The sequence below is a fragment of the Borostomias antarcticus genome (assembly GCF_949987555.1).
Source record: "Borostomias antarcticus genome assembly, chromosome: 19".
In the NCBI taxonomy this organism is placed as follows: Eukaryota; Metazoa; Chordata; class Actinopteri; order Stomiiformes; family Stomiidae; genus Borostomias; species Borostomias antarcticus.
The window spans coordinates 5,061,944-5,089,560 of record NC_140252.1 but is presented as its reverse complement, the minus strand read 5'-3'; the positions used below and the strand labels follow the sequence as shown (position 1 = coordinate 5,089,560).

At 42.6% G+C, this 27,617-nt stretch overlaps 1 protein-coding gene across 1 annotated transcript; it reads right to left on the bottom strand.

The window, feature by feature from the left end:
* LOC311321596 (NACHT, LRR and PYD domains-containing protein 3-like) lies at positions 1–24,986 on the bottom strand (the record flags this gene model as incomplete). The annotated part of the gene is made up of 12 exons (XM_084453589.1): positions 1–127; positions 2,128–2,271; positions 9,332–9,499; positions 11,620–11,787; positions 13,912–14,079; positions 16,200–16,367; positions 18,944–20,711; positions 21,897–21,911; positions 22,090–22,332; positions 24,031–24,100; positions 24,345–24,590; positions 24,753–24,986. The coding sequence occupies 12 exons, from the start codon at positions 24,984–24,986 to the stop codon at positions 1–3; spliced, it is 3,519 nt and encodes a 1,172-aa protein (XP_084309715.1).
* Positions 24,987–27,617: the final 2,631 nt, after the last annotated feature.

Below are 27,617 nucleotides of genomic sequence, written 5' to 3'. Positions count from 1 at the left end.
TTAGAGGCAAGCGTGGTGCTGCGTGTCTTCCTCTCTCATGGGGAAAGTGGCCACAGGTGGTCTCAGTGCTGGAGTTGGGTTTGGGTCTCCTGTGCGTGCCACGGTGCGCGGGTCAGTGGCCTTGGTGCTGAAGCACGGTGATCAGATCGCTGTGCCTCGTCCGTGGCTGAGGTTGTCACAACACACACACAGTCAGTTGGAGGAGCAGTGAGATTGGCTGGGACAACTGTCTATTAAAGGGTCCAGCAGTCTAAAGGTTAAATGCCTGACTAAGTAGCTATTATAATTATATTTCTAATGCTGACTTACTGTTCTATTATAACATTTTCACACTGCATACTCTTAGCCTAGGGCTATCCCTGGTCCTAGCTTAAGAGTTAACCCTGGGTTAATTTAGCCACACTGGCACTTTTTAGCCCTGTGTTAATCGATTTTCGGGGGATAACCCAACAAACTACTGCTCCGGCGCAGGGTCAGCAAGTCCTGGGCTAATGTCGTGGTTCACCCTCTGGAATGTTCTAGTGTGAACGCTGTCACACTAGCACAGTTCAAATGTTCTAACGTTAACGTTAGCTAGTCTCTGCCTGGGCTAGCCCCTCTAACGTTAGCTAGACTCGAGAGCTTAAGCTAGCTCGTCCAACGCAGGACCGAGAGGGACTAGCCCTGGGCTAGCTAAGTGTACTAACGTACAGTACACTAATGATCATCAAATGTAATAAGCTAACTAGTATAACAATATTTAACACCAAAGGGCTAGCCTAGCTTTATAATACAAATGTTCATGAAGACATTTGCTAGTTGGCTAACGTTAGCTACCTAGCTAGTTACCGGTCGTGCTAGCTAAATATTAGCCTAGCTAGCTAACGTTACTCTTCCAGCCAGCCAAATTGAGCAGACGTTAATGCTTTCTCTATAGCTTGCGGAGTTTCCTTAACCACACATATAACGTTAATTCAATAATGTGGTTAATATCTGCTTCAAAAAATAATTTTAAGATAGCAAATTTAGCTAAGACTCACATATTAAGAACATTCGCATCTGTGAGATACGTGTCAATGAACACGTATAAGTGACTTGCAGAAGCGTGTCCATACACAGATAAAGAGGAGGCGACCGGTCTGGAAATTTCTGCTATAGGCTTCTAACTTTTTGTATTCCTTCTATGTATGTAACTCTCCTATACTATTTTCCCCACTATTTTTAAGACTGTATATTTATTTGCCCAGGGACTGCAGGTGGAAATGAGCTGTTTAGCTATAACCTTGTACAGTGTATCTCTCCCTATTTTATAGGGTTAATGTCTATTGTACCTTGTTCCTAGCTTTCTCAAAGATCAACACTGATATCTGAACATGAATATATAGGCTACATCTTAGCATTCTCAAAGATCAACATATCTGTATATGAATATAAACATCCTAGCATTCTCAAAGATCAACATATCTGTATATGAATATGAACATCCTAGCATTCTCAAAGATCCACACTGATATCTGAACATGAATATAAACATCCTAGCATTCTCAAAGATCAACGCTGATCGCTGATATCTGTAAATGAGTATAAACATCCTAGCATTCTCAAAGACGCTCATATCTGTTCAAAGATCAACGCTCATATCTGTATATTAATATTGATACATTAGTAAATAACAGAAACAGTAACAAAGAATGACTCTTTGTTTGCATTTCTTATCATACATTTGCAGTCGTGATCATGACATTGACAAGAGTAAATTTATTTTACATTAACTCTAATCTGGGGGAGGTGCTGTTCCTGGTCACTGAGGGCCTCCAGCAGTCAGTCAGAGGAGGGAGGAGCTGTTCCTGGTCACTGAGGGCCTCCAGCAGTCAGTCAGTCAGAGGAGGGAGGTGCTGTTCCTGGTCACTGAGGGCCTCCAGCAGTCAGTCAGACAGTCAGAGGGGGTATCAGGACTCAGGGACGGGGGTTCCTATGAGTGTCAGCTGCTGTGATAGAGGGGAGTTTTAATCTCATTGTTAAATGTGTATTGTTAGTCTGAGTCTGCTAATGGTTTTGTTACATGTCTAGATGTCATAGATCAAAACTGATAATCAAAGCAGAGATTCAGTATTTCTCACATATCTACAGTGTGACTTCCAGTTTAACCAGTAAATCTCTGCCAGTAAATCAGAGAGCTCTGTTGCTCTTGATAATCTTTGGTTGAGACCCAGATCCAGCTTTCTCAGGTGGGAGGGGTTTGACCTCAGTGCTGAGGCCAGAGAATGTAGGCCTTCCTCTGTGATGCTACACCTTGACAGACTAAAGAAGGATCATTATTGTTTTTCATACAAAATATAAAAATGAAGAATGTCAACTTTATTTTTTTAATTACTTGGATAAGATGACGCAATACGCCAGATGAGCCTGTCCTGCAGACAATTCATATAATGATGTTAGAAACAGACTGACTCATTCTGGAGGGAAGAGGGGAGGATGCAGCTACAGTTGGGGGTAGTTAGAAATTATTCATCCTGCAGCATTTCACCATTGCGGTATTTGACAGGGAAATCCATTTGGAAATCTCGTGGGATTTCAGACGGGTGTTATTTCATTTTTGTGATGCACCACTGCCAGGTGGCGTCTTTGAGTAGATTTCGCAGGCTGGGCTCACAGTGTATTTCTCCTATAGTCTACGAATGAAGACAAGCCTGATCATTGCATCATTACATTTCCATTCTTTAATTTAAATGTTCTGTTGTAAAGCAATTTGAGCTGAATTTATCTGTATAAAAGGTGCTATACAAATAACGTTTTATTGTTATTATTACCTTGTTCTCAAACAAATTTTTTCTCCGGATGTAGCCTAATATTATTACGAACATATTCTACAGTGTCTACCTCAGTAACTGACGTTGGGTCAAGACATGGTGTCTGTTAAGTCAAATACGCAAAACAACAGTATTGCTAACAATGGCTAAAAATAGCTAGCTTGCCTAGAACTACAAAGATTGGGTGAAAGTGAGGGTTTTGCGTTTTGTTTCTGGAACGCATTCAACTTCGATGTGAGGCCGTCTCGGCAGGCCCGGCGGAAGGCGATTGGCCGCCCTAGGCAAAATAACATGGATGTATTAATAGAACTGGATACAGTCACTCCATTCACTGACCACAATCACAAATGAAGCCCTATTGAACCGCGCCATCTTGGCAAATTTGTAGTCATTTGACTATTTCCGGTGACTTTTGTACTTGCGCAGTTGTGCTTTTCTGGCTTTCTGGTAACTTTTGTACTTGCGCAGTTGTGCTTTTCTGGCCTATGCGCGTCCACGAACAAGTTCACGAAATGTAGACGCACGTTCCCGGCTCTCCCCGCTTTGATTTAGCAATGAAAACCGGCTTGCATATTAAAGTCACACTGAAACGGACGTTTGAGATCATCTAACTTCCGTAGTTTTATGTATTTCCAACGCAAACAAGCTATGAGGGTGGGACATATGTTTAGAGGAATTTGATTGGAACATTGACAAGTGGACGGGTTTTAAGAACTTTAGACATTCGATAGAAGGATAGCGTTGATTGACGGGTGGATGTCGTGAGATTATTGGCCTAAAATCTAAGGTACCTATTGTCGTCATTGCACGTGACCTACCGTTTTCCAGGAAGTAAGAAATTATATACTTTGATATAAGATTACAACAAAAGTAGAATTTTGTAAATTTTTTGGCATACATCGTTGAATAGGTGAACACTATGACCAATTATGTGAACCAAAATGGGACAGAATGCTTTTTTCATTTCAGTGCGACTTTAACCTGTTTTTTTCATGTGGAGACATTATTTTTTTTATCCTGGGGCCTCATTTATCATTGAGGTACGCCTTTTTTTACACGGTCTTTTCCGCGATTTCAGGCGTACGCCCTCTTCCCCCCCCACAGCGCGATCTATCAACCAAAAAGGGCGTATATTTAGTCGCCTTTTTACACGCTTTTGTACGACACCTCTTGACTCGGCGTTCCGATTTAGACGGGTTTTTGCACCCTTTTTGAACACAGAGGGAACTGGCGACGCCGGTGGTGCATCGGTGAATTACAATGTTTGATGGAGAGGGGAAGAGCGAGAGTTTATAAACGCACAATCATGTAGGCTAATAGCCCAATTCAGCACAAACATGTAGCCTATCTCAATGCAAGACCATGTCGTCTAACCGGTGCAGTGTATTTCAAATGCATCATCTTCTTGTGGAACAGAACTTCAAGGAGGCCAAAAATGTTGAATCATCACTTTATTGAGCATGCCTACCACAGGGTCGAATCTTCGGCAATACTACTTTCTCTTACGAGGCGGCGAGCTTATATCTTGGCTTCAGGCCAAATATCACATGACAAACAAATTTGCATACAAGGAATACAAACATGGTCACAAACGGTCAACTGATGTTCTGCCCCCCTCCGACATGAGGCTATTTTGGGTCTTCCTGTGTCCTCCTAGAATCGCGTTACAAACTGTAGGCTAACTGACTTCCAAGACAACCATCTACTATCTTTATTGACTCAGGGACAAAGGAATGCTGACTCAGGACAGGACATCTGTTGTAACTGACCTGTTAAACTCCTTTAGTTAACACAGTTCCACCTAAAGTGAAGTTTATTCATTATTCTTAATAAAATGATTACTACATGAGAGTAATACAGATGATTGATGTAATACAGTATAATACAGTATAAAAATATACTACACCGGCTCGTTAATGGTCCGATATGAATTTGTACCCCAAACTGAACTTATGCGCTGTCCCAAACCTTTCTGCGCAATATGTCACACACCTAATGCAGGCACTCCATCAAATGGCAATAGTTGACCAATTAGATTGTCATTAATATGTGATCATGTGGACCCGTTTGCTGTTTGGTAAGCATATAAATGACAGTCCTCCTGTGCGTAATGCGAGCCTAAATGAATCCGGCGCTACTCGGCCTACTGGCCGAGATAGAACTCCAAAGAGGTGGCGGCGATGGCGACTGCACCCACATATTGATAAGGGCACCATCAGTGAATGAATACGTCTATGTGAATCGCAAAAATGTGCACACTATAAATACCCAAATCATATGTGACGCCGACATGCTCATCACAAGTGTAGTGGCACGGTGGCCTGGCTCCACGCATGACTCATTCATCCTGGCGCACAGCAAGGTAGGGGCTAGACTGGAGGCAGGCGTTGCGCGTGACAGCTGTCTTGTTGGTGAGTGCATACTGTATGCCAAGATACATATTCTTTTTTTTCTAAACTTTAATCTTTATTAGCATTTTCCATCCATACAACGACAATACAATAAAACAAAAAACAATAAAAACTAACAATAACAGCTTATGGCTACTTCTATCAAGTCACAATGCAGCTATTTTCTCTTACTCAAATATTACAATTTCAATATTAATGGTATCATCACACTTCCTTCTATAATCCATCCATTTTTCCCATCTCCCTTCAAACTTTCCTTCCTGCATCCTCAATGCATGCGTGAACTTCTCCATAGCATAAATCTCCTCCACAACATCCAGCCACTGCTCCTTCGTTGGGGGTTCCACCTAATACCAAGCCCTCGTTATTGTCTTTTTACTAGCAACCAATAGTACTTTCACTAGGTATCTGTCCCCTCCTTGTACATCATCCTGTGTTATGTTTGCCAAGATATATATTCAAAGCTGATAAGAATGAGAACCAGTCAAGACCCCACCACAAAATGAGGACCCAAGCCCTCAGCCCCCTCCCCGTCATGAGGGTTACCAGCGGGGCCAAAGCGCCCGCGCTGAGGTCATACGCCAGCTATGAAGACACAAACAAGTAAGGTTCACATTGTTACCATTTTATTGTCTGTTGGTGAGTGACTGTGTGAGGTGTGTGAGTGCGTTTGTGAGTGAATGTGTGAGGTCCGTGAGTGTGGTAGTGAGTGACTGTGTGAGGTCCGTGACAGCATGTGTGAGGGAAGGAAGTGCAGTGAGGATGTCCTGTTGGCTCTGGTGGTGTAGTGTGGTGACCTCCACCAACTGTTACACAACTGCCCCCAATCCCTTCTGCCATGTCCCTCTGGGCCTCTAGGGTCCCCGTCTGGGCCTCCAGCACAGCGTCTGAGAGGAAGCCCAGACGGTTTCCCTCAGGGACCCTTGAGGCAGGGATGCTGGCAGCCGGAGGTGGAGGCGTGGGTGGTGGAGATGAAGACGGAGGCGCTGGAGGTGGAGATGGCACTGGAGGTGGAGGCCGGCGCGCTGGAGGCACTGGAGGTCATGGCGCTGGAGGTGGAGGCTGCAACCGGCGGGGGCACGACCGTCAGGTCAAGGACCTCTGCAGACTCCCCCTCCTCTGAGTCCCACCCCACGTCAGAGTCTGGAGAAACAATTTCAGTCATTTTCTTTGAGTTTGTCTGTAAACTTTATTATGCATTAAACATTTCATTGTGTAGCCATATTCATTTGATATGTTTTTTCTGTTGGCAGCCAAATAAATGCTTAAGTGTGATTTACCGGGTGATTTAGATGAGAGTCTTAATTTCCTAGAGGGGAAAATGTTTAATGTGGTCTAACAACATGAAGTGATCATCTGTGTTATCGTTCCCTGTTTTTGGTCCGAAATCAATCATAGCCTACCACAGAATGTTTGCTTTCCTCACAGCCACATAATACAGAATGTCCGTGTAGCCTACGCCAAATACAGGATGCACGAAACATACAGTAGGCTACCTAAACTGTAGGAGCAGTCAGACAAAGGTAGGCTAGTACAAATACCTTCCGAAGATTATTTTTTTCCTCTGTCTCCGAAAAGTTTCTCTTCTTTCCGCGTTTTTCCATAAATGTAATCGTCTTGCCTTTGCTCCACGCTATATTATGTCGGTTCCTTCCGGGGAACCACGTTGTGCACTGTCATAGTTTTGACCATTGTCATAGAATTTACAACTGGCCTCAAGACTTTTCAGATCTCAGCTTTTTGTTCTTAAAACCTATTGATCCAGTCCCCTGCCTTTTGCTATTCTAAACACTTTAAACCTTTGTGCTCTCTCTCTCTTGTAATTCCAAACACCTCCTGAACCTCTGTCTTCCCCACTTCTTTGTTAAGACAGACACCCCTGTCGTTGTATCCTCACCCGGACAGGAAGGCCTCACACCTCAACCTTCCCGTCCTGGCTCAGGCCATTGTTCCTTTGTCTATATTCAAAGTGTACCGCGCTTTTCTTTGCATCCCTCGACCACTGTTTGATGTCCGTCACCTTATTATGACGTGTATAGATGGGTCAGCCAACCAAAGTCTGCTAGCGTCACATCCTTGTATTGAGCACATATAAGGCTGCGCCAGACGAGCTTTGGCTTCACTTCTTTCTGATGAACCACTCTGTGTTTTATCCTGAGGTCCTTTTGCAATCGTATTGTTTTCTTAATAAATCTGACTGAACCTTTTTGTGCGAACCTTGGCAAATCCTTTTTTGACTTAAGATCAAAACTTCTTCAACACCATATATGGTTGAATGTGGGCGTGGAGAGGGCGGAACATGAGGCGCGTGCACGTCCGCTGTCTTCTACGACACCGTGGGATTTATCATTGAAAATTCGTCGCAGCAGCGTGTACGCCATGTTTGATAGATCAGAAAAGCGTGTACTGTAAATATTCTCGTCGTACGCGGCAGTCCGACCTTTTCTCGTTTTCGTCGTACGCCATCTTTTACACCTGAATTTACACGCTCTTTGATAAATGAGAAATGAATGAAATGAAAAAAAAAACAGTAATCACCCGGGGGCCAGATAAGTGAGCTGTAAAAATTCTTCCCTGACCCCTCTCAACAAGGCGATCGAGCAAGCTCCTGGAGTATGTTTGAACTCCTGATACTGAACATGTTTTGTTTGCTAGTAGATTCAGTTTGCCAGTAGTATTCATTCCGTTCGCGATAACGTTATTGCAGCCAGGTTAAATTCCTCCAGGGAGCCAGTTACAGGCGAGTTGAAAAGCTTCACTCCCCGCCAGCAGGAGCTTTGGCCGCTGCTACCGCATTTCGGATAACCCGCTGAGTTTGTGGCTACTATTTCACACTCGCCCTTGATCAATCCCAATACCGATCCATGGTAATAATGAATCAATCTTTCAGATCGGCAGTGCTGCATGCATTTTACAACATCATTGTTAGCTCTATTAACATAAACTACATTTATCTCTCTAACCTTAGGCTATCGATATAGAAGCTAGAAGCGGTCAACGCCAACGTTGACTGAAAACACCCAAACTTAACCATGTAGGCCTAGGCTAATTATTGTGGATTGTTGAATGGCAGTGTATCGTTTCATTTTTATGCCTACATATCAACTCATTTCCATTGTATGTGAATAAATTCCTGTTATTCTAAAAAATATCCTGTTTCTGTCCATTTCTGGAAAAGGCTAATAATTGCTGTCAAATGATCACTCCAGTTTATCACCGTATCCCACTACCATTTCAACTATGCACCGGAACCCAACCTATATCTGAACGATTGATTCATTATTACCATGGAATGGTATTGGGATTGATCAAGGGCGAATGTGAAATAGCAGCCACGAACTCAGCGGGTTATCCGAGATGCGGTAGGAGCGGCCAAAAGCTCTGGCTGGCGGGGAGTGAAGCTTTTCAACTCGCCTGTCACTGGCTCCCTGGAGGAATTTAGCCTGGCTGCAATAACGTTATCACGAACGGAATGAATGCCATCGACTAGCAAACAAAACATGTTCAGCTATAATTAACCTGTTAAAACTAAAATGCCTGGATAAAAAAAATAATGTCTCCAATGGATATATTTGACAAAAACAGGTTAATATGCAAGCCGGTTTTCATTTCATTGCATTTCACATAAACGTGAACTTGTTCGTGGACACGCGTAGGACAGAAAAGAACAACTGCGCAAGTACAAAAGTCACCGGAAATAGCCAAAAGACTACAAATTTGCCAAGATGGCGCGGTTCAATAGGGCTTCACTTTAGATTTCGAATCCTGGGGGCCTGCAAAATAATGATAGTGCACCAAATTCCGAGCTCCGGTACAAACTCGTAAACCCCAGAAGTAAATTTGAAGACAGGGCACCATGGTCTAATGTAGAGATCAGATGGCTTTCAGTCTTCAGATTCTGCTAACATAAACATGTCACTCAGAGTTATTAAAGCTGTAAATCCTATTTCATGTTGGGCACTTGGCTGACCAGATGTGCTTGATTTGTGGTGATAGTCTCTGTTTGATGAATCATCATATTTAATGTAATCAATCATGTTTGTTACTTTAAGATATAAAATGTATGTTACTGTTGTACTGAGACATTCAAACACAATCAATGACAGGATGAATATGCTCAGTAATACTGACCTTAGTTTCTCCAGTTTACACTGTGGATTCTCCAGTCCAGCAGAGAGCAGCTTCACTCCTGAATCCTGCAGGTTATTGAGCCTCAGGTCCAGGTCTCTCAGATGTGAGGAGATGAGAGCTGAGGCCAGAGCTTCACAGCATCCCTCTGAGAGTTTACACCCACTCAGGCTGAATGACATCAGGAGAAAATAAGACATCAGCATTTTGTATTCATACTATGATCTGATAAATAATAATAAAAAATAACAACTCTTGTACATTTGCCATATGTAAATAATATGGGTTCTGTCTACAATGAAATGCTTAGCAGTGGCTGGTGTGGGGTTCAAACCTACAACCCTGAGATTGAGCCCCATGCCTGACTGAGTTAACCAACAGCCCAAACATGGAAGACAGCAAATATTTTATAATCACAATGACAGAAAGTGGGAATAGACCACCAAACCCTTAGGTGTGTCTACAACATTTATTGTGTCTGTAGACCAAATGCCCACGGGTCAAAATAATGATCACATTTGCCTCATGAGTGGAGACATTTTCTGCAGTACATGTAGTTGTTAACAGTTCAGGCTTACTACAGTACCAGTCCCACACCTGTATGAACATCTGGGTTACATTTTGACAGTGTTCTACTCCGTCTTGAGGTTGTGAGTGGTGGTGCGCTGTGTGGAAAAGTGGAGTTTAGAAAAAAGAAAAGGCACACCGTGGTCTTGGAGAGGTGTGTAACGGGTGACAGACTGAAGAAAAGACCCGCACACTCATGTCTGCGTCCAGTGTAACTACACACACCTGCAGCACCTTCAAGCACCCCTCACAGTCCATTCCCATTAAAGGGGTCATCATTCGCCATACTAAGTCAGTGATACTGTATATTTAATCACATAAGTCCTTGTGGGACCTCTTATGTAGGTAAGACTAGCCGTGAACTAACCCAGCAAACACGCAACATAAGGGAGACGTTCAGATCATGTCTTAATAACCTCCGTCGGTCCAGAACCCCATTTGTACGTCTGCTGGACCCCTCAATATTCAAACGTCTGGCTTGGACCCCTCTAAGACGTCTGTGGACGTGCAAAACGGGTTCAATATCTGAACGTAAAAAAAAAACATTCATTCTGGCTTTTAATTGGATGTCTTTGGACGTTCGAAAAAGACAAAAAAGACATCTAAAAGACGTCTTTTAGACGTGTCTTTGCTCAGTGGGAAAGACCCGCATCGTGGAACATGGCAGCACTATCTATGTAAAAACCACAACTACCCTGGCAGTAGCAGCGCACTTTGTAGAAGAGAATGATCCTATTTCCTCTTTGAGTTATATAGGAATAGAACATGTCTCCCTCCCTAGAAGTGGTGGCAATTTAGACAACCTCCTATCCAGAAGGGAGAACTTCTACATTCACTATTTGAAATCTCTGGCCCCTCATGGTTTTAATGCTGAATTTGAATTGAAATGTTTTCTATAAACTTGTCATCCACAGGGAATGGCCTCGTTACACCCTCATCCTCCTGTTAGGAATTCCAGTTTGAGCTTCATATGATGCCCTTTTGGGTTTGATGTTTAAGCTTTTCTTGCCCTTTCTTGTAAATAATTTATATTAATATTCTGTATATTTTATATCTTATCGGTGTAATGTATTCTATGCCCCTATTCTATTACTGAGGCTGTCCTTTGTGCACTTTCTGTAACTGTATACACTGACACCACTATTCATCATCATAGCTGATTATGCATTTGATCCTTTTACAACTGTATTTGTAAATTAAATTATTCTATGAAACTGTTTCCATCTTAAAATGTTGAAATGCATAACCTGCCCCCTGACGTCACTGGTTAATCAGGGGCGTACACTATTTAAGGTGTGTCACCCATGGGTGCTGTATGACTTTGACAAAGGCCGCAAGGCCGAAATGTTCGTCCATTCAATTTAATCACACTGCATTGAGAGCTTGAGTGTGTGGTTTCTTTCTTTTGTTCAGACATGTTCTAATGTAGAGATCAGATGGTTTTTAGTCTTCAGATTCTGATAACGTAAACATGTTACTCTACTCAGTGTTATTAAAAGTTGTACATCTGATTTGATATTGGGCACTAGGCTGATCAGATGTACTTGATTTGTAGTGATAGTCTCTGTTTGGTGAAACATATTTGTTTGAAAGCCTATTTCTTAAGCTGAGTATCCATGCTCGACATGCTACTTTAAGGGAAGAGATATAAAATGTATGTTACTGTTGGACTGAGACATTCAAACACAATCAATGACAGGATGAATATGCTCAGTAATACTGACCTCAGGTTCTCCAGTTTACACTGTGGATTCCCCAGTCCAGCAGAGAGCAGCTTCACTCCTGAATCCAGCAGCTTATTGTCACTCAGGTCCAGGTCTCTCAGATGTGAGGAGATGAGAGCTGAGGCCAGCGCTTCACAGCATCCCTTTGAGAGATTACACCACCTCAGGCTGAATGACATCAGGAGAAAATAAGACATCAGCATTTTGTATTCATACTATGATCTGATAAATAATAATAAAAAATAACAACTCTTGTACATTTGCCATATGTAAATAATATGGGTTCTGTCTACAATGAAATGCTTAGCAGTGGCTGGTGTGGGGTTCAAACCTACAACCCTGAGATTGAGCCCTATGCCTGACTGAGTTAACCAACAGCCCGAACATGGAAGACAGCAAATATTTTATAATCACAATGACAGAAAGTGGCAATAGACCAAAAACCCTTAGGTGTGTCTACAACATTTATTTTGTCTGTAAACCAAAGGCTCACCGGTCAAAATAATGATCACATTTGCCTCATGAGTGGAGACATTTTCTGCAGTACATGTAGTTGTTAACAGTTCAGGCTTACTACAGTACCAGTCCCACACCTGTATGAACATCTGGGTTACATTTTAAAAGTGTTCTACTCCCTCTTGAGGTTGTGAGTGGTGGTGCGCTGTGTGAAAACTGGAGTTTAGAAAAAAGAAAAGGCACACCGTGGTCTTGGAGAGGTGTGTAACGGGTGACAGACTGAAGAAAAGACCCGCACACTCATGTCTGCGTCCAGTGTAACTACACACACCTGCAGCACCTTCAAGCACCCCTCACAGTCCATTCCCATTAAAGGGGTCATCATTTGCCATACTAAGTCAGTGATAGGCCTACTGTATATTTAATCACATAAGTCCTTGTGGGACCTCTTATGTAGGTAAGACTAGCCGTGAACTAACCCAGCAAACACGCAACATCAGGGAGACGTTGAGATCATGTCTTAATAACGTCGGTCAGTCCAGAACCCCATTTGTATGTCTGCTGGACTCCTAAATATTCAAACGTCTGGCTTGGACCCCTCTAAGACGTCTGTGGACGTGCAAAACGGGTTCAATATCTGAATGTAAAAAAAAAACATTCATTCTGGCTCCTAATTGGATGTCTTTGGACGTCCGAAAAAGACAAAAAAGACATCTAAAAGACGTCTTTTAGACGTGTCTTTGCTCAGTGGGAAAGACCCGCATCGTGGAACATGGTAGCACTATCTATGTAAAAACCACAACTACCCTGGCAGTAGCAGCGCACTTTGTAGAAGAGAATGATCCTATTTCCTCTTTGAGTTATATAGGAATAGAACATGTCTCCCTCCCTAGAAGGGGTGGCAATTTAGACAACCTCCTATCCAGAAGGGAGAACTTCTACATTCACTATTTGAAAACTCTGGCCCCTCATGGTTTTAATGCTGAATTTGAATTGAAATGTTTCCTATAAACTTGTCATCCACGGGGAATGGCCTCGTTACACCCTCATCCACCTGATAGGAATTCCAGTTTGAGCTTCATATGATGCCCTTTTGGGCTTGATGTTTAAGCTTTTCTTGCCCTTTCTTGTAAATAATTTATATTAATATTCTGTATATTTTATATCTTATCGGTGTAATGTATTCTATGCCCCTATTCTATTACTGAGGCTGTCCTTTGTGCACTTTCTGTAACTGTATACACTGACACCACTATTCATCATCATAGCTGATTATGCATTTGATCCTTTTACAACTGTGTTTGTAAATTAAATTATTCTATGAAACTGTTTCCATCTTAAAATGTTGAAATGCATAACCTGCCCCCTGACGTCACTGGTTAATCAGGGGCGTGCACTATTTGAGGTGTGTCACCCATGGGTGCTGTATGACTTTGACAAAGGCCGCAAGGCCGAAATGTTCGTCCATTCAATTTAATCACCCTGCATTGAGAGCTTGAGTGTGTGGTTTCTTTCTTTTGTTCAGACATGTTCTAATGTAGAGATCAGATGGTTTTTAGTCTTCAGATTCTGATAACGTAAACATGTTACTCTACTCAGTGTTATTAAAAGTTGTACATCTGATTTGATATTGGGCACTTGGCTGATCAGATGTACTTGATTTGTGGTGATAGTCTCTGTTTGGTGAAACATATTTGTTTGAAAGCCTATTTCTTAAGCTGAGTATCCATGCTCGACATGCTACTTTAAGGGAAGAGATATAAAATGTATGTTACTGTCGTACTGAGACATTCAAACACAATCAATGACAGGATGAATATGCTCAGTAATACTGACCTCAGTTTCTCCAGTTTACACTGTGGATTCCCCAGTCCAGCAGAGAGCAGCTTCACTCCTGAATCCAGCAGCTTATTGTGACTCAGGTCCAGGTCTCTCAGATGTGAGGAGATGAGAGCTGAGGCCAGAGCTTCACAGCATCCCTTTGAGAGTTTACACCCACTCAGGCTGAATGACACCAGGAGAAATTAAGACATCAGCATTTTGTATTCATACTATGCTCTGTTAAATAATAATAAAAAATAACAACTCTTGTACATTTGCCATATGTAAATAATATGGGTTCTGTCTACAATGAAATGCTTAGCAGTGGCTGGTGTGGGGTTCAAACCTACAACCCTGAGTTTGAGCCCCATGCCTGACTGAGTTAACCAACAGCCCAAACATGGAAGACAGCAAATATTTTATAATCACAATGACAGAAAGTGGGAATAGACCACCAAACCCTTAGGTGTGTCTACAACATTTATTTTGTCTGTAGACCAAAGGCCCACGGGTCAAAATAATGATCACATTTGCCTCATGAGTGGAGACATTTTCTTCAGTACATGTAGTTGTTAACAGTTCAGGCTTACTACAGTACCAGTCCCACACCTGTATGAACATCTGGGTTACATTTTGACAGTGTTCTACTCCCTCTTGAGGTTGTGAGTGGTGGTGCGCTGTGTGGAAAAGTGGAGTTTAGAAAAAAGAAAAGGCACACCGTGGTCTTGGAGAGGTGTGTAACGGGTGACAGACTGAAGAAAAGACCCGCACACTCATGTCTGCGTCCAGTGTAACTACACACACCTGCAGCACCTTCAAGCACACCTCACAGTCCATTCCCATTAAAGGGGTCATCATTTGCCATACTAAGTCAGTGATACTGTATATTTAATCACATAAGTCCTTGTGGGACCTCTTATGTAGGTAAGACTAGCCGTGAACTAACCCAGCAAACACGCAACATCAGGGAGACGTTCAGATCATGTCTTAATAACGTCCGTCAGTCCAGAACCCCATTTGTACGTCTGCTGGACCCCTCAATATTCAAACGTCTGGCTTGGACCCCTCTAAGATGTCTGTGGACGTGCAAAACGGGTTCAATATCTGAATGTTAAAAAAAAACATTAATTCTGGCTCCTAATTGGATGTCTTTGGACGTCCGAAAAAGACAAAAAATACATCTAAAAGACGTATTTTAGACGTGTCTTTGCTCAGTGGGAAAGACCCGCATCGTGGAACATGGCAGCACTATCTATGTAAAAACCACAACTACCCTGGCAGTAGCAGCGCACTTTGTAGAAGAGAATGATCCTATTTCCTCTTTGAGTTATATAGGAATAGAACATGTCTCCCTCCCTAGAAGGGGTGGCAATTTAGACAACCTCCTATCCAGAAGGGAGAACTTCTACATTCACTATTTGAAAACTCTGGCCCCTCATGGTTTTAATGCTGAATTTGAATTGAAATGTTTCCTATAAACTTGTCATCCACGGGGAATGGTCTCGTTACACCCTCATCCACCTGATAGGAATTCCAGTTTGAGCTTCATATGATGCCCTTTTGTGTTTGATGTTTAAGCTTTTCTTGCCCTTTCTTGTAAATAATTTATATAAATATTCTGTATATTTTATATCTTATCGGTGTAATGTATTCTATGCCCCTATTCTATTACTGAGGCTGTCCTTTGTGCACTTTCTGTAACTGTATACACTGACAGCACAATTCATCATCATAGCTGATTATGCATTTGATCTTTTAACAACTGTATTTGTAAATTAAATTATTCTATGAAACTGTTTCCATCTTTAAATGTTGAAATGCATAATCTGCCCCCTGACGTCACTGGTTAATCAGGGGCGTGCACTATTTAAGTTGTGTCACCCATGGGTGCTGTATGACTTTGACAAAGGCCGCAAGGCCGAAACGTTCGTCCATTCAATTAAATCACCCTGCATTGAGAGCTTGAGTGTGTGGTTTCTTTCTTTTGTTCAGACATGTTCTAATGTAGAGATCAGATGGTTTTTAGTCTTCAGATTCTGATAACGTAAACATGTTACTCTACTCAGTGTTATTAAAAGTTGTACATCTGATTTGATATTGGGCACTAGGCTGATCAGATGTACTTGATTTGTAGTGATAGTCTCTGTTTGGTGAAACATATTTGTTTGAAAGCCTATTTCTTAAGCTGAGTATCCATGCTCGACATGCTACTTTAAGGGAAGAGATATAAAATGTATGTTACTGTTGTACTGAGACATTCAAACACAATCAATGACAGGATGAATATGCTCAGTAATACTGACCTCAGTTTCTCCAGTTTACAGTGTGGATTCCCCAGTCCAGCAGAGAGCAGCTTCACTCCTGAATCCAGCAGGTTATTGTGACTCAGGTCCAGGTCTCTCAGATGTGAGGAGATGAGAGCTGAGGCCAGCGCTTCACAGCATCCCTCTGAGAGATTACACGCAATCAGGCTGAATGACATCAGGAGAAAATAAGACATCAAGATTTTGTATTCATACCATGATCTGATAAATAATAATAAAAAAATAACAACTCTTGTACATTTGCCATATGTAAATAATATGGGTTCTGTCTACAATGAAATGCTTAGCAGTGGCTGGTGTGGGGTTCAAACCTACAACCCTGAGATTGAACCCCATGCCTGACTGAGTTAACCAACAGCCCAAACATGGAAGACAGCAAATATTTTATAATCACAATGACAGAAAGTGGCAATAGACCAAAAACCCTTAGGTGTTTCTACAACATTTATTTTGTCTGTAGACCAAAGGCTCACGGGTCAAAATAATGATCACATTTGCCTCATGAGTGGAGACATTTTCTGCAGTACATGTAGTTGTTAACAGTTCAGGCTTACTACAATACCAGTCCCACACCTGTATGAACATCTGGGTTACATTTTAAAAGTGTTCTACTCCCTCTTGAGGTTGTGAGTGGTGGTGCGCTGTGTGGAAAAGTGGAGTTTAGAAAAAAGAAAAGGCACACCGTGGTCTTGGAGAGGTGTGTAACGGGTGACAGACTGAAGAAAAGACCCGCACACTCATGTCTGCGTCCAGTGTAACTACACACACCTGCAGCACCTTCAAGCACCCCTCACAGTCCATTCCCATTAAAGGGGTCATCATTTGCCATACTAAGTCAGTAATTCTGTATATTTAATCACATAAGTCCTTGTGGGACGTCTTATGTAGGTAAGACTAGCCGTGAACTAAAGACCCGTATCGTGGAACATGGCAGCACTATCTATGTAAAAACCACAACTACCCTGGCAGTAGCAGCGCACTTTGTAGAAGAGAATGATCCTATTTCCTCTTTGAGTTATATAGGAATAGAACATGTCTCCCTCCCTAGAAGGGGTGGCAATTTAAACAACCTCCTATCCAGAAGGGAGAACTTCTACATTCACTATTTGAAAACTCTGGCCCCTCATGGTTTTAATTCTGAATTTGAATTGAAATGTTTCCTATAAACTTGTCATCCACGGGGAATGGCCTCGTTACACCCTCATCCACCTGATAGGAAGTCCAGTTTGAGCTTCATATGATGCCCTTTTGGGTTTGATGTTCAAGCTTTTCTTGCCCTTTCTTGTAAATAATTTATATAAATATTCTGTATATTTTATATCTTATTGGTGTAATGTATTCTATGACCCTATTCTATTAACGAGGCTGTCTTTTGTGCACTTTCTGTAACTGTATACACTGACAGTACAATTCATTATCATAGCTGATTATGCATTTGATATTTGTACAACTGTATTTGTAAACTGAATTATTCTATGAAACTGTTTCCATCTTAAAATGTTGAAATGCATAACCTGCCCCCTGAAGTCACTGGTTAATCAGTGGCGTACACTATTTAAGGTGTGTCACCCATGGGTGCTGTATGACTTTGACAAAGGCCACAAGGCCGAAACGTTCGTCCGTTCAATTAAATCACCCTGCATTGAGAGCTTGAGTGTGTGGTTTCTTTCTTTTGTTCAGACATGTTCTAATGTAGAGATCAGATGGTTTTTAGTCTTCAGATTCTGATAACGTAAACATGTTACTCAGTGTTATTAAAAGTTGTACATCTGATTTGATATTGGGCACTTGGCTGAGCAGATGTACTTGATTTGTGGTGATAGTCTCTGTTTGGTGAACCATATTTATTTGAAAGTCTATTTCTTAAGTTGAGTATCCATGCTTAACATGCTACTTCAAGGGAAGAGATATAAAATGTATGTTACTGTTGTACTGAGACATTCAAACACAATCAATGACAGGATGAATATGCTCAGTAATACTGACCTCAGTTTCTCCAGTTTACACTGTGGATTCCCCAGTCCAGCAGAGAGCAGCTTCACTCCTGAATCCAGCAGGGCATTGAAAGTCAGGTTCAGATCTCTCAGATGTGAGGAGATGAGAGCTGAGGCCAGCGCTTCACAGCATCCCTCTGAGAGATTACACTCACTCAGTCTGAATGACATCAGGAGAAAATAAGACATCAGCATTTTGTATTCATACTATGATCTGATAAATAATAATAAAAAATAACAACCCTTGTACATTTGCCATATGTAAATAATATGAGTTCTGTGTACAATGAAATGCTTAGCAGTGGCTGATGTGGGGTTCAAACCTACAACCCAGAAAATAAGACCTCATTAGTGTATCCATATCTCGACGTGATTCATAATAATAAAGACAAATCTTAATAAAATAAAAACAAATAACAAAAACAATTATTGCGCAAGTGGGGTACCTGCCACCCAGAGATTGAGACTCTCATGCTCTACTGCTAACTGGGCTAACAGCTCTGACATGGATAACTGAGCAAAAAGATGAGAGCTGAGGCCAGCGCTTCACAGCATTGCACTGAGATGTTACAGCTACTCAGCCTGAATGATAAATAAGTATAGCCTACTCAGCTTCATGTTTTCATATAATGGTGGAATTATATTTTGAAAACAGAAAAGACAAATATGTTGCTTGAAAACATAATTGACACCCTATGATTAAATCAAATATCCTCATATTGTACGTACATAGCAGTTGTAGAGGCTTTGACCACTGGCAGCAGCCTCAGAAGACCTTTCTCTGATCTGGAGTAGTTCTTCAGGTTAAACACAGCCAGCTCCTCTTCCGATGTCAGCAACACAAAGACCAGAGCTGACCACTGTGCAGGTGAGAGATCTTCCTCAGAGAGACCTCCTGGGCTCAGGTAGCGTTGGATCTCCTCCACTAGAGAACGGTCCTTTAGTTCATTCAGACAGTGGAACAGATTGATGCATCTCTCTGAAGAGGGGTTCTTCTTGATCTGCTTCTTGATGCACTGGACTGTTTCCTCATGGCTCTGTGGGCTGCTTCTTGTCTGTTTCAATAGGCCTCGTAAGTGGGTCTGATTGGACTCCAGTGAGAGGCCCAGGAGGAAGCGGAGGAAAAGGTCCAGGTGTCCATTCTTACTCTGCAAGGCCGTGTTCACAGCACTCTTGTAGAATGTGACAGCAGGTTTATATTTAAACCAGTTTGCCATTTTCCATTTAATGGATTGCTGCATTGCTAGAACATTGTCATTGTGGAATGACAGAAACACATAGAGAGCAGCCAGAAACTCCTGGATGGTCAGATGCATGAAGCAGTACACCTTGTCCTGCAATGCATAATCTTCAGAGAATATTTCTGTGCACACTCCTGAATACTCAGCGGCTGTTGTGACATCAATGCCACAGTCCTCCAGGTCTGTCTCATAGAAGATCAGGTTGCCTTTCTCCAGCTGTTGGAAAGCCAGTTTCCCCAGTGACAGGATCATGTTGATGTTCTCTTTATCCCAGGGTGGATCCGTCCCAGTTTTGTCATGATACTTTACGTTCTTCTGTTTGATCTGTACTATCAAAAACTGAGTGTACATCTGAGTCAGGGTCTTTGGCATTTCTCCACTTTGCTCTCTGTCCATCTTCTTGAGAACCTCAGCTGAAATCCAAGAGAAGACTGGTATGTGACACATGACGGAGAGGCTCCTTGATGTCTTGATGTGTGAGAAGATTCTTCTGGCCAGGTCCTGGTCATCTGGAAATCTCTTCATGAAGTACTCCTCCTTCTGTGAGTCATTGAACCCTCGTACCTCTGTCACCAGATCAAGATAATCATCAGGAATCTGATTGGCTGCTGCAGGTCGGGAGGTTATCCAGAGCAGAGCAGAAGGAAGCAGCTTCCTCTTGATCAGGTTTGTCAGCAGTATGTCCACTGAGGTTGACGCTGTGACATCATCAAAGCGATTCTTCTTTTTGAAGTCTAGCGGTGGTCGACACTCATCCAGACCGTCCAAAACAAACAACGTTTTGTATTTGCGTTCATCATTGTTTGTTGTCCCAGGCGTTTGTAATTGCATGAGAATGTGGTGGAGAAATCCCTTTTCAATCACTTCAGTCTCTCTGATGCATTCATGAAGAACTTCAACCAAAGTGTAGTTTTCTTCTCTCAACAAATTCAGCTGCCTGAACGTGAGAGGAAATATGAACTCGATGTCCTGATTTTCTTTTCCCTCAGCCCAGTCCAGAATGAACTTCTGCGCAGAGACTGTCTTTCCTATACCAGCCACACCTTTTGTCAGTACGGTTCTGATGGTACCTCCATTTCTGGGTTCAAAGATGTCATTGCATTTGATTGGTGTCTCTGGTCTTGTTGATTTCCTGGATGCTGCCTCAATCTGTCTCACTTCATGTTCTTGATTGACCTCTGCACTTTGAGCCTCTGTGATGTAGAGCTCTGTGTAAATGTCATTGAGAAGTGTCTTCCTGTCATGCTTTTTCTTCCCTTCAGATATTTTATGAAACCTTAGTTTGAGTGCCAATTGGAATTCGCGTTTGTATGCAGTACCTTCATCAGATAGATATAAAAATAAAAAACAATGTTACTATCAATATATCAGCACATATATGCATCATATGATATAGCTAATACAGTTACACATTTTCCAGGAGCTTGCTCGATTGTCTTGTCGAGAGAGAGAGAGGTCATGGAAGAATTTTTACAGTTGTCTATATTGGTTCAAATGGGTGACCTGTATTTTTTGCTTCCCTCTGGAAAGTCGGGGGGATCAGTATGTACATTCTGCCCACCTTTCTTCCTGTGAAGTGCATTGTGTTGCCTTTCTGTATGAAATGGGCTAAATAAAATAAGTTTGATTGATGATTGATTTTATATCTTTATAATAATGTGTCAGCAAAAACAAGTATGTTATCTTATATTTTTAAACATTTCCGACTTCATAACTACAGCACTGGGACCTCAATACTAAATTATTTTACTGTTTCTTCATACAGTAGTTTACACAGCAGTCATAAACATTCTCCTCCATGTCCTTCAACTCTCACTATTCTACTGTGAGACAGTCAGGTTATTTACCATCCTCTGTGGAGTTTCCATCAGGGGGTGCAGGAGCAGCAACATGCCCTCCAGTCTCAGTGATGGAGGAAGGAGGAGAGGAGCGCTGGGCTTCCTCAGGAAGGCAGGGAGGAGGAGAGGAGCGCTGGGCTTCCTCAGGAAGGCAGGGAGGAGGAGAGGAGCGCTGGGCTTCCTCAGGAAGGCAGGGAGGAGGAGAGGAGCACTGGGCTTCCTCAGGAAGGCAGGGAGGAGGAGAGGAGCCCTGGGCTTCCTCAGGAAGGCAGGGAGGAGGAGAGGAGCGCTGGGCTTCCTCAGGAAGGCAGGGAGGAGGAGAGGAGCCCTGGGCTTCCTCAGGAAGGCAGGGAGGAGGAGAGGAGCCCTGGGCTTCCTCAGGAAGGCAGGGAGGAGGAGAGGAGCGCTGGGCTTCCTCAGGAAGGCAGGGAGGAGGAGAGGAGCGCTGGGCTTCCTCAGGAAGGCAGGGAGGAGGAGAGGAGCGCTGGGCTTCCTCAGGAAGGCAGGGAGGAGGAGAGGAGCGCTGGGCTTCCTCAGGAAGGCAGGGAGGAGGAGAGGAGCCCTGGGCTTCCTCAGGAAGGCAGGACGCTGAACTCTTCTCACCAGCCTCCTCAGCACCTACAGTATGGAAAGAGAGAACAGGGAGGATCAGGAGATGCTGTGTGAGAGACTCATGTTCTACATTCTGTGATGGTTATGAAGGATTGCCTGAGGCGGTGCTGGGTTTCAACCCTGTTTTGAACTTCATTGATGTTATTTGAATGTTAGAAGAGCTAAGAAAAGAAATCAGAATGACCTGCTTTCAGCCTCTCGGCTAGATTGTTCAGGCTCATCTTTCTTAGGATCGCCACTGAGATTTTCAGAGCTCCATCATGGTGGTAGGCTTCCACCATCTTATCCACTGTGTCGTGTCTTTCAGCGTTCTCCAGCTTGCACTTTGGGATGTGCAGGAAACCATCCAGAACTTCATTCTGCAGGTACCACTGAAACTTTTTCAACTCTCGTGTTGACAGGTCATCCAGAATGGCCAACAACAGTTCTTTACCACATGCGGCCATTGTAGATCACTACAGAAAGTAGAACAGATACCAGATTCTCATATTGTATAGCTGAACGGTCAAAACTAGTTTGAAAGCCATGCCGGTTATGGTCTAGTTTACATTGGGGTTGTACAACAGATTCCTCTAAACAGTTGTGTGATGCATTTAATTGAAATACAATTAATTGAATACAGAATAACATTCACAAGATGGAGAAACAGCTCTCTCATTTTATTTTTAACCACATTCTCTTCTCTTTGACTAGGAACAACGCACTCTGCTACAGTACATTCCTGCAAACAGTACCTACCTAGTACTGGCTTGTCTACAAACCACATGATCATTACTACATATAGTGCCTGAGCCTCTAATTTTGGAAATCGCAAAATTCAGCAGCACGGTGGCACCGTGGCATCAGCGCGTTTTGTCTTTCACACAGTGTGTTGCACACTAACCACCAGGAGGCATCGTTGATCAAGCGACTTCTAGTGGCAGCGGAGTGACTTGATTACCTAGATTAGTGAGGGACAGGTAACATTAGGGTGGAATGTAACCTATTCAGCTGAATCAAATCAAATACCTTAGTGTCTTAGGCAACGTTTGAACTTGCACTGGATCCTGATCCATGATTGAGCCTACCGATGGCCGAAGAGCAAAACCTCCTATCTGCATAGTTCTGTATACCTAAAAAATAGCATTCTGCACAAAAACATGTTTTTTTTTTTTTTCGTTTCTCAAAAAAGTGCATTTTTCAGATAGGAGGTTTTGCTCTTTACTTTACTTTATTTGATACCCAAAGGTAGATTTGGCTTGCAGTTGAGTCAGTCGTACAACCCAGGACAATGCAAAGCAAAAACATAAATTAATACAGTAAAAAAAACAGGATCAGTTTATCAACATCATCATCATCATCACCACCATCTTGCATAGGCTATTAAATACTGCTACCTCTCAGAGTCCCCTGGTGTGCAACACACACTACCTTGACAACAATAGCAAAAACCTTAGTGTCGTCGTCATCATCATTACTATCACCACCACCACCATCAAAGAGATCATTGGTTTTTGTTTAACTGGGTGATGGCTGCTGGGACAAAGCTAGACCTGTGCCGTTTGGTTTTACATCTTGGTACAGTGAGGCCAGATGGGAGAAGCTGGAACCCACAGTTCAGAGGTTCAGACCTATCAGCTAAGATTGAGCCAGTTAACCGCTGCAACTGTCTCATGTACAGGGATTCTGGGCTGAGCTGTGTCTCACCGATAAGCCTACTAGACCATTTAACAATCTGACTCAGTGAGTTTCTGTTCTTAAGAGACAGGTCACCAAACCATGACACTAGACAGAAAGACAGGACAGATTCAACAAAAGAGTGATAGAACAGCATCATCATAGTTCTGTCAACATGAAAATAAGACAGTTTCCCTAAACAGAAAAGACACTGATGTCCCTTCTTACACACAGCTTCGCAATTCTCCCCAAAGTTAAGTTTGGTTAAGTGAATCTATGATTGTCCCCAGGTATTTATACGATTGTACCTTTTCAACTGTCTGGCCCTTGATGGTTGTAACTTCATATGGGGGGGCTTGCTTCCTATAGTCTATGATCATATCCTGGGTCTTTTTTGTGTTTACCTCAAGATATGATTCGTCACACCACTCTACAAAATGGTCAACGACCGAACCATGACTGGTCTCACCTGGCTGTAGCTGACTGATAATGACTTTGTCATCTGCGTACTTCATAATGGTTCTCTTCTCGAACCCACTCTGACACATATTAGTATAGAGGATATATAATAAGGGTGACAAAACACATCCCTGTGGGGAACCCGTGGAAAAGCAGACTTGACCCAATAGGGATCCATTTACCCTCACTCTGTGTTCTGTCGTTAAAAAATCAAGAACCCAACCCACAAGATTGTTACTCAAGCCGAACTGTTTTAGAAGCATGCTAGCTACAATGTGAGGCTGCATTGTGTTAAAAGCAGAAGTCAATAAAAAGTAGTCTAACGTGTGACCCAACTTCCTCCAAGTGCTTGACGATCAGGTTGAGCAGGGTGACTGTGGCATCCTCTACCCCTCTATTAGGTCTATATGCAAACTGCATAGGGTCTGGTGCCTTCTCTGTTTTGGTCAGGATCTCTGTCTTGACCAGTCTCTCAAAGGTTTTCCTCACAAGTGATGAGAGAGCCACTGGCCTGAGATCATTGAGAGTCTTGGGGCAGCTGACTTTGGGGACGAGGACTACCACAGTATCCTTCCAGATTGCGAGGACATGTTGGGCCTGTAAAGACTTATTAAAAATAAAATGAAAAATAGGACTCAACTCCCTCGCACAGGATTTAAGTAGGCGTCTACATATATTATCTGGACCATGACTTTTATTCACTTTAACTGAGAAAAAGGCCTTTTTTTTCACGTCTCTGAGGTCTATGTTAAAGTGCTGGTCTTCCTCCAGTTTGTGCATCAGCTCCTGGACCTCGTCACTAAAATCAAATTTATCAAAACGGTTATAAAACTCATTAAGAGAATTCGCAAACTCAGTGTCTGAGTTGAAGCCATCCATGTTGATCTGGTTGTTACTCTTTGAGCCCTGGAGGCCTGCTATAGTTTTCATACTCGTCCAGGCGGAGCCCAGGTTATTTGTGGCCATCTTGTTCTCTAGCTCAGATTTATAGTTCTGCTTTGCCTTTAAGATTTCTCTTTTGAGCTCTCTATTGGCTGTGTGAAAGTCAGAGGAGGAAGCACCCTGCTTAAAAGCAGCTCTCTTTTTCTGTAGGCTGGATTTCACAGATTTATTCACCCATGGTTTGTTGTTCGGGTAAATTTTAACCCGCTTACAAGGAATAATCATGTCCCTAAAAAAAACAATGTAAGAACATATTACATGGACAAGTGCATCTATGTTATCACCACAGGACCTCTTAAACCTGTCCCAGTGCGTGCAGTCAAAGCACGCTTGCAGGCGGAGCACAGCTTCTTGTGTCCAGACCTTGATGTCCTTTGTCTGAACCTTCTCTCTCTTCAAGACAGTTTTGTAGGTAGGCAGCAAGTGCACGCAGTTGTGGTCCGCTCTGCCCAGCGGGGCCAAGGGGAGAGGTTTGTAGGCATCCTTCACCAACCCATAACAAAGGTCTAATGTCCTGTCCCGTCTGGTTGGACAGGATACATTGATAAAAGTTCCTTAGTGTTCTCTTTTTAAGAGAAACGGTTAAAATCACCCAATATAAAGTTGGGAGCGTCGGGGGAGATTGACAGCTGTTTCTGCACTACCTCGAAGATAGTAGTACATACCATTACTAATACTAATACTATTATAGTAGACATACAGTACATTCCTAGTCGTGTTGAGTTTGTCTATTGAACTTTGACTTGCACTTTATATTGTATTTTGTATTTGTCTGTTTTTATATTGGAATGCACTTTGGTGCAACTTTGGTTGTTAAATGTGCTATATAAATAAAGTTTACCTTGACCTAGATCTGTCGGGATGGAGTGAGGACACTGCAGCATCACTAGCTCAGCATATGGGAGTGTCTGAGCAACATCTGAAGAGACTTCGTTCATAGAGAAATTCTCCACGCCTTGTCCAACTTTCTCTCTCCACGTGGGACACGCTGTGAGCGCGCTGTGACTGGGAGACTGCTTGAGTGAACCGTCTGCCATTCGGCTCAGTGGAGCGAAGGAGCCATTATAGGTGGCTACGACGCACCAACAGGCCTGCAACGGTAACTGACCGTGGGGTTTATTTTGTGCCGGCTTTTTGTTTGTTTTATCTTGTTTTCATTATACAGACCCATTATCAATGTATTTGAATGGTTAAAGCTAACTGAAAGTAAAAGCTGAGTAAACAATTTGGAAGGTAACCAATTGGGATTGAAGTAAACAATTTAAAGGTATTCAATTCGAATCAAGTAAACAGGGGCCCAATTAGCTTATTTAGGTTTTGAGGACGATTTTAATATTTTATTCATAGTTGCCACTGAGTGTGGTAATCGGATTTATGTTTTTTAATTTTCTTTTATTTAATGATCAATAATACTTTTGAAATTGAGAACCTAGTGTGGTGTGATTTATTTTAGTACAGTATGCAGATATAATTTACTGGGTAGTTATAACGTGTATTTAAGACGATATTATATTGTCCAAAAACTGAACTCAGGGTAGGTCCCTTAATTAGGTCAGTACACCAAAGGGGCGCTACAATGACCACCAGCAACGATCAGCCTCCTCTGCAACGAATTCTGGAGTTAGAACAATTTCCTCCAGTGACGAGGGAGAATGATCATAGAGTCGAGTTTCTCTCCTCTGACACCCAATGTCATCAAGGAATTTTTGGAGTAGTTACATTCCTCCATTGCAGGCTGAGTTCCGCTTCTCTTGCAAAACTCTCTATCAGACTGAGTGTCTGTAATATGAGACAAATCAAATCCAAACCAAAGTCTCTACTGGAAAACCCCAAAACGGAGCAATCTCCCTTCTGAGTCATTGATATCGGACACCATGAGACGCTGACATCCAGGTACGCACAACATATGCACAATTAATCTCAAACCAAGTTCAGGTTATCATGGTAACTGCTGAGTGAAGGAGAGCAAGTTCCTCATTCTTCCAGCAGAAAGAGGGAAGTGGAGATTTCAAACACAACTTGTTACAAGCACCAAGCACAGAAAATTCTGAGACATATCAGATCTGAGCAAAAGTCTTTAATAAATTGAGAAAGTAACTCAAGCATACACCTGTGGGTCCAGTGAGGTCCTCTCCTCAGTAAATGACCGCACAAAGTCAAGTATTTCTCCTCTCCAACGAGAGGTTCCCCTTATCGTCTTAAACAAGGAAAAGAGGAAGTCACGTTGGTTCTCAAGTCAAAAATTTTCATTTTTGTGTGTGGCTGGAAGCCAGCGCACCCAGTATAACGTATGTCGGGTTACCTCTCCCTCCCGACAATGTTGGCCTGCATCTCTCTGTTACCTTGCACCACAAGAGGCAGTAGTCCCAGCACACCAAAATCAAGAAGGACACCAAACTCAATCCGCCGATATCCACTGCACACGAAGAGTAGTGGTCAGAGCATTGGACTCTCACCCGGGAGACCGGGGTTCGGTGGGGATGACTTTATGGGACTATACCCCAAACCTCCACATGTTCATCCTTTCACTCCAACCTTTACCCCTTGCCTAATAGGTCAGATCCTGTCCCAACCCCAACCCATATTCTAACCCCAACCCACACTAGGGACCGGAAGAAGGACACCAAAACCAACCAGACGATTTCCACTGTAGTG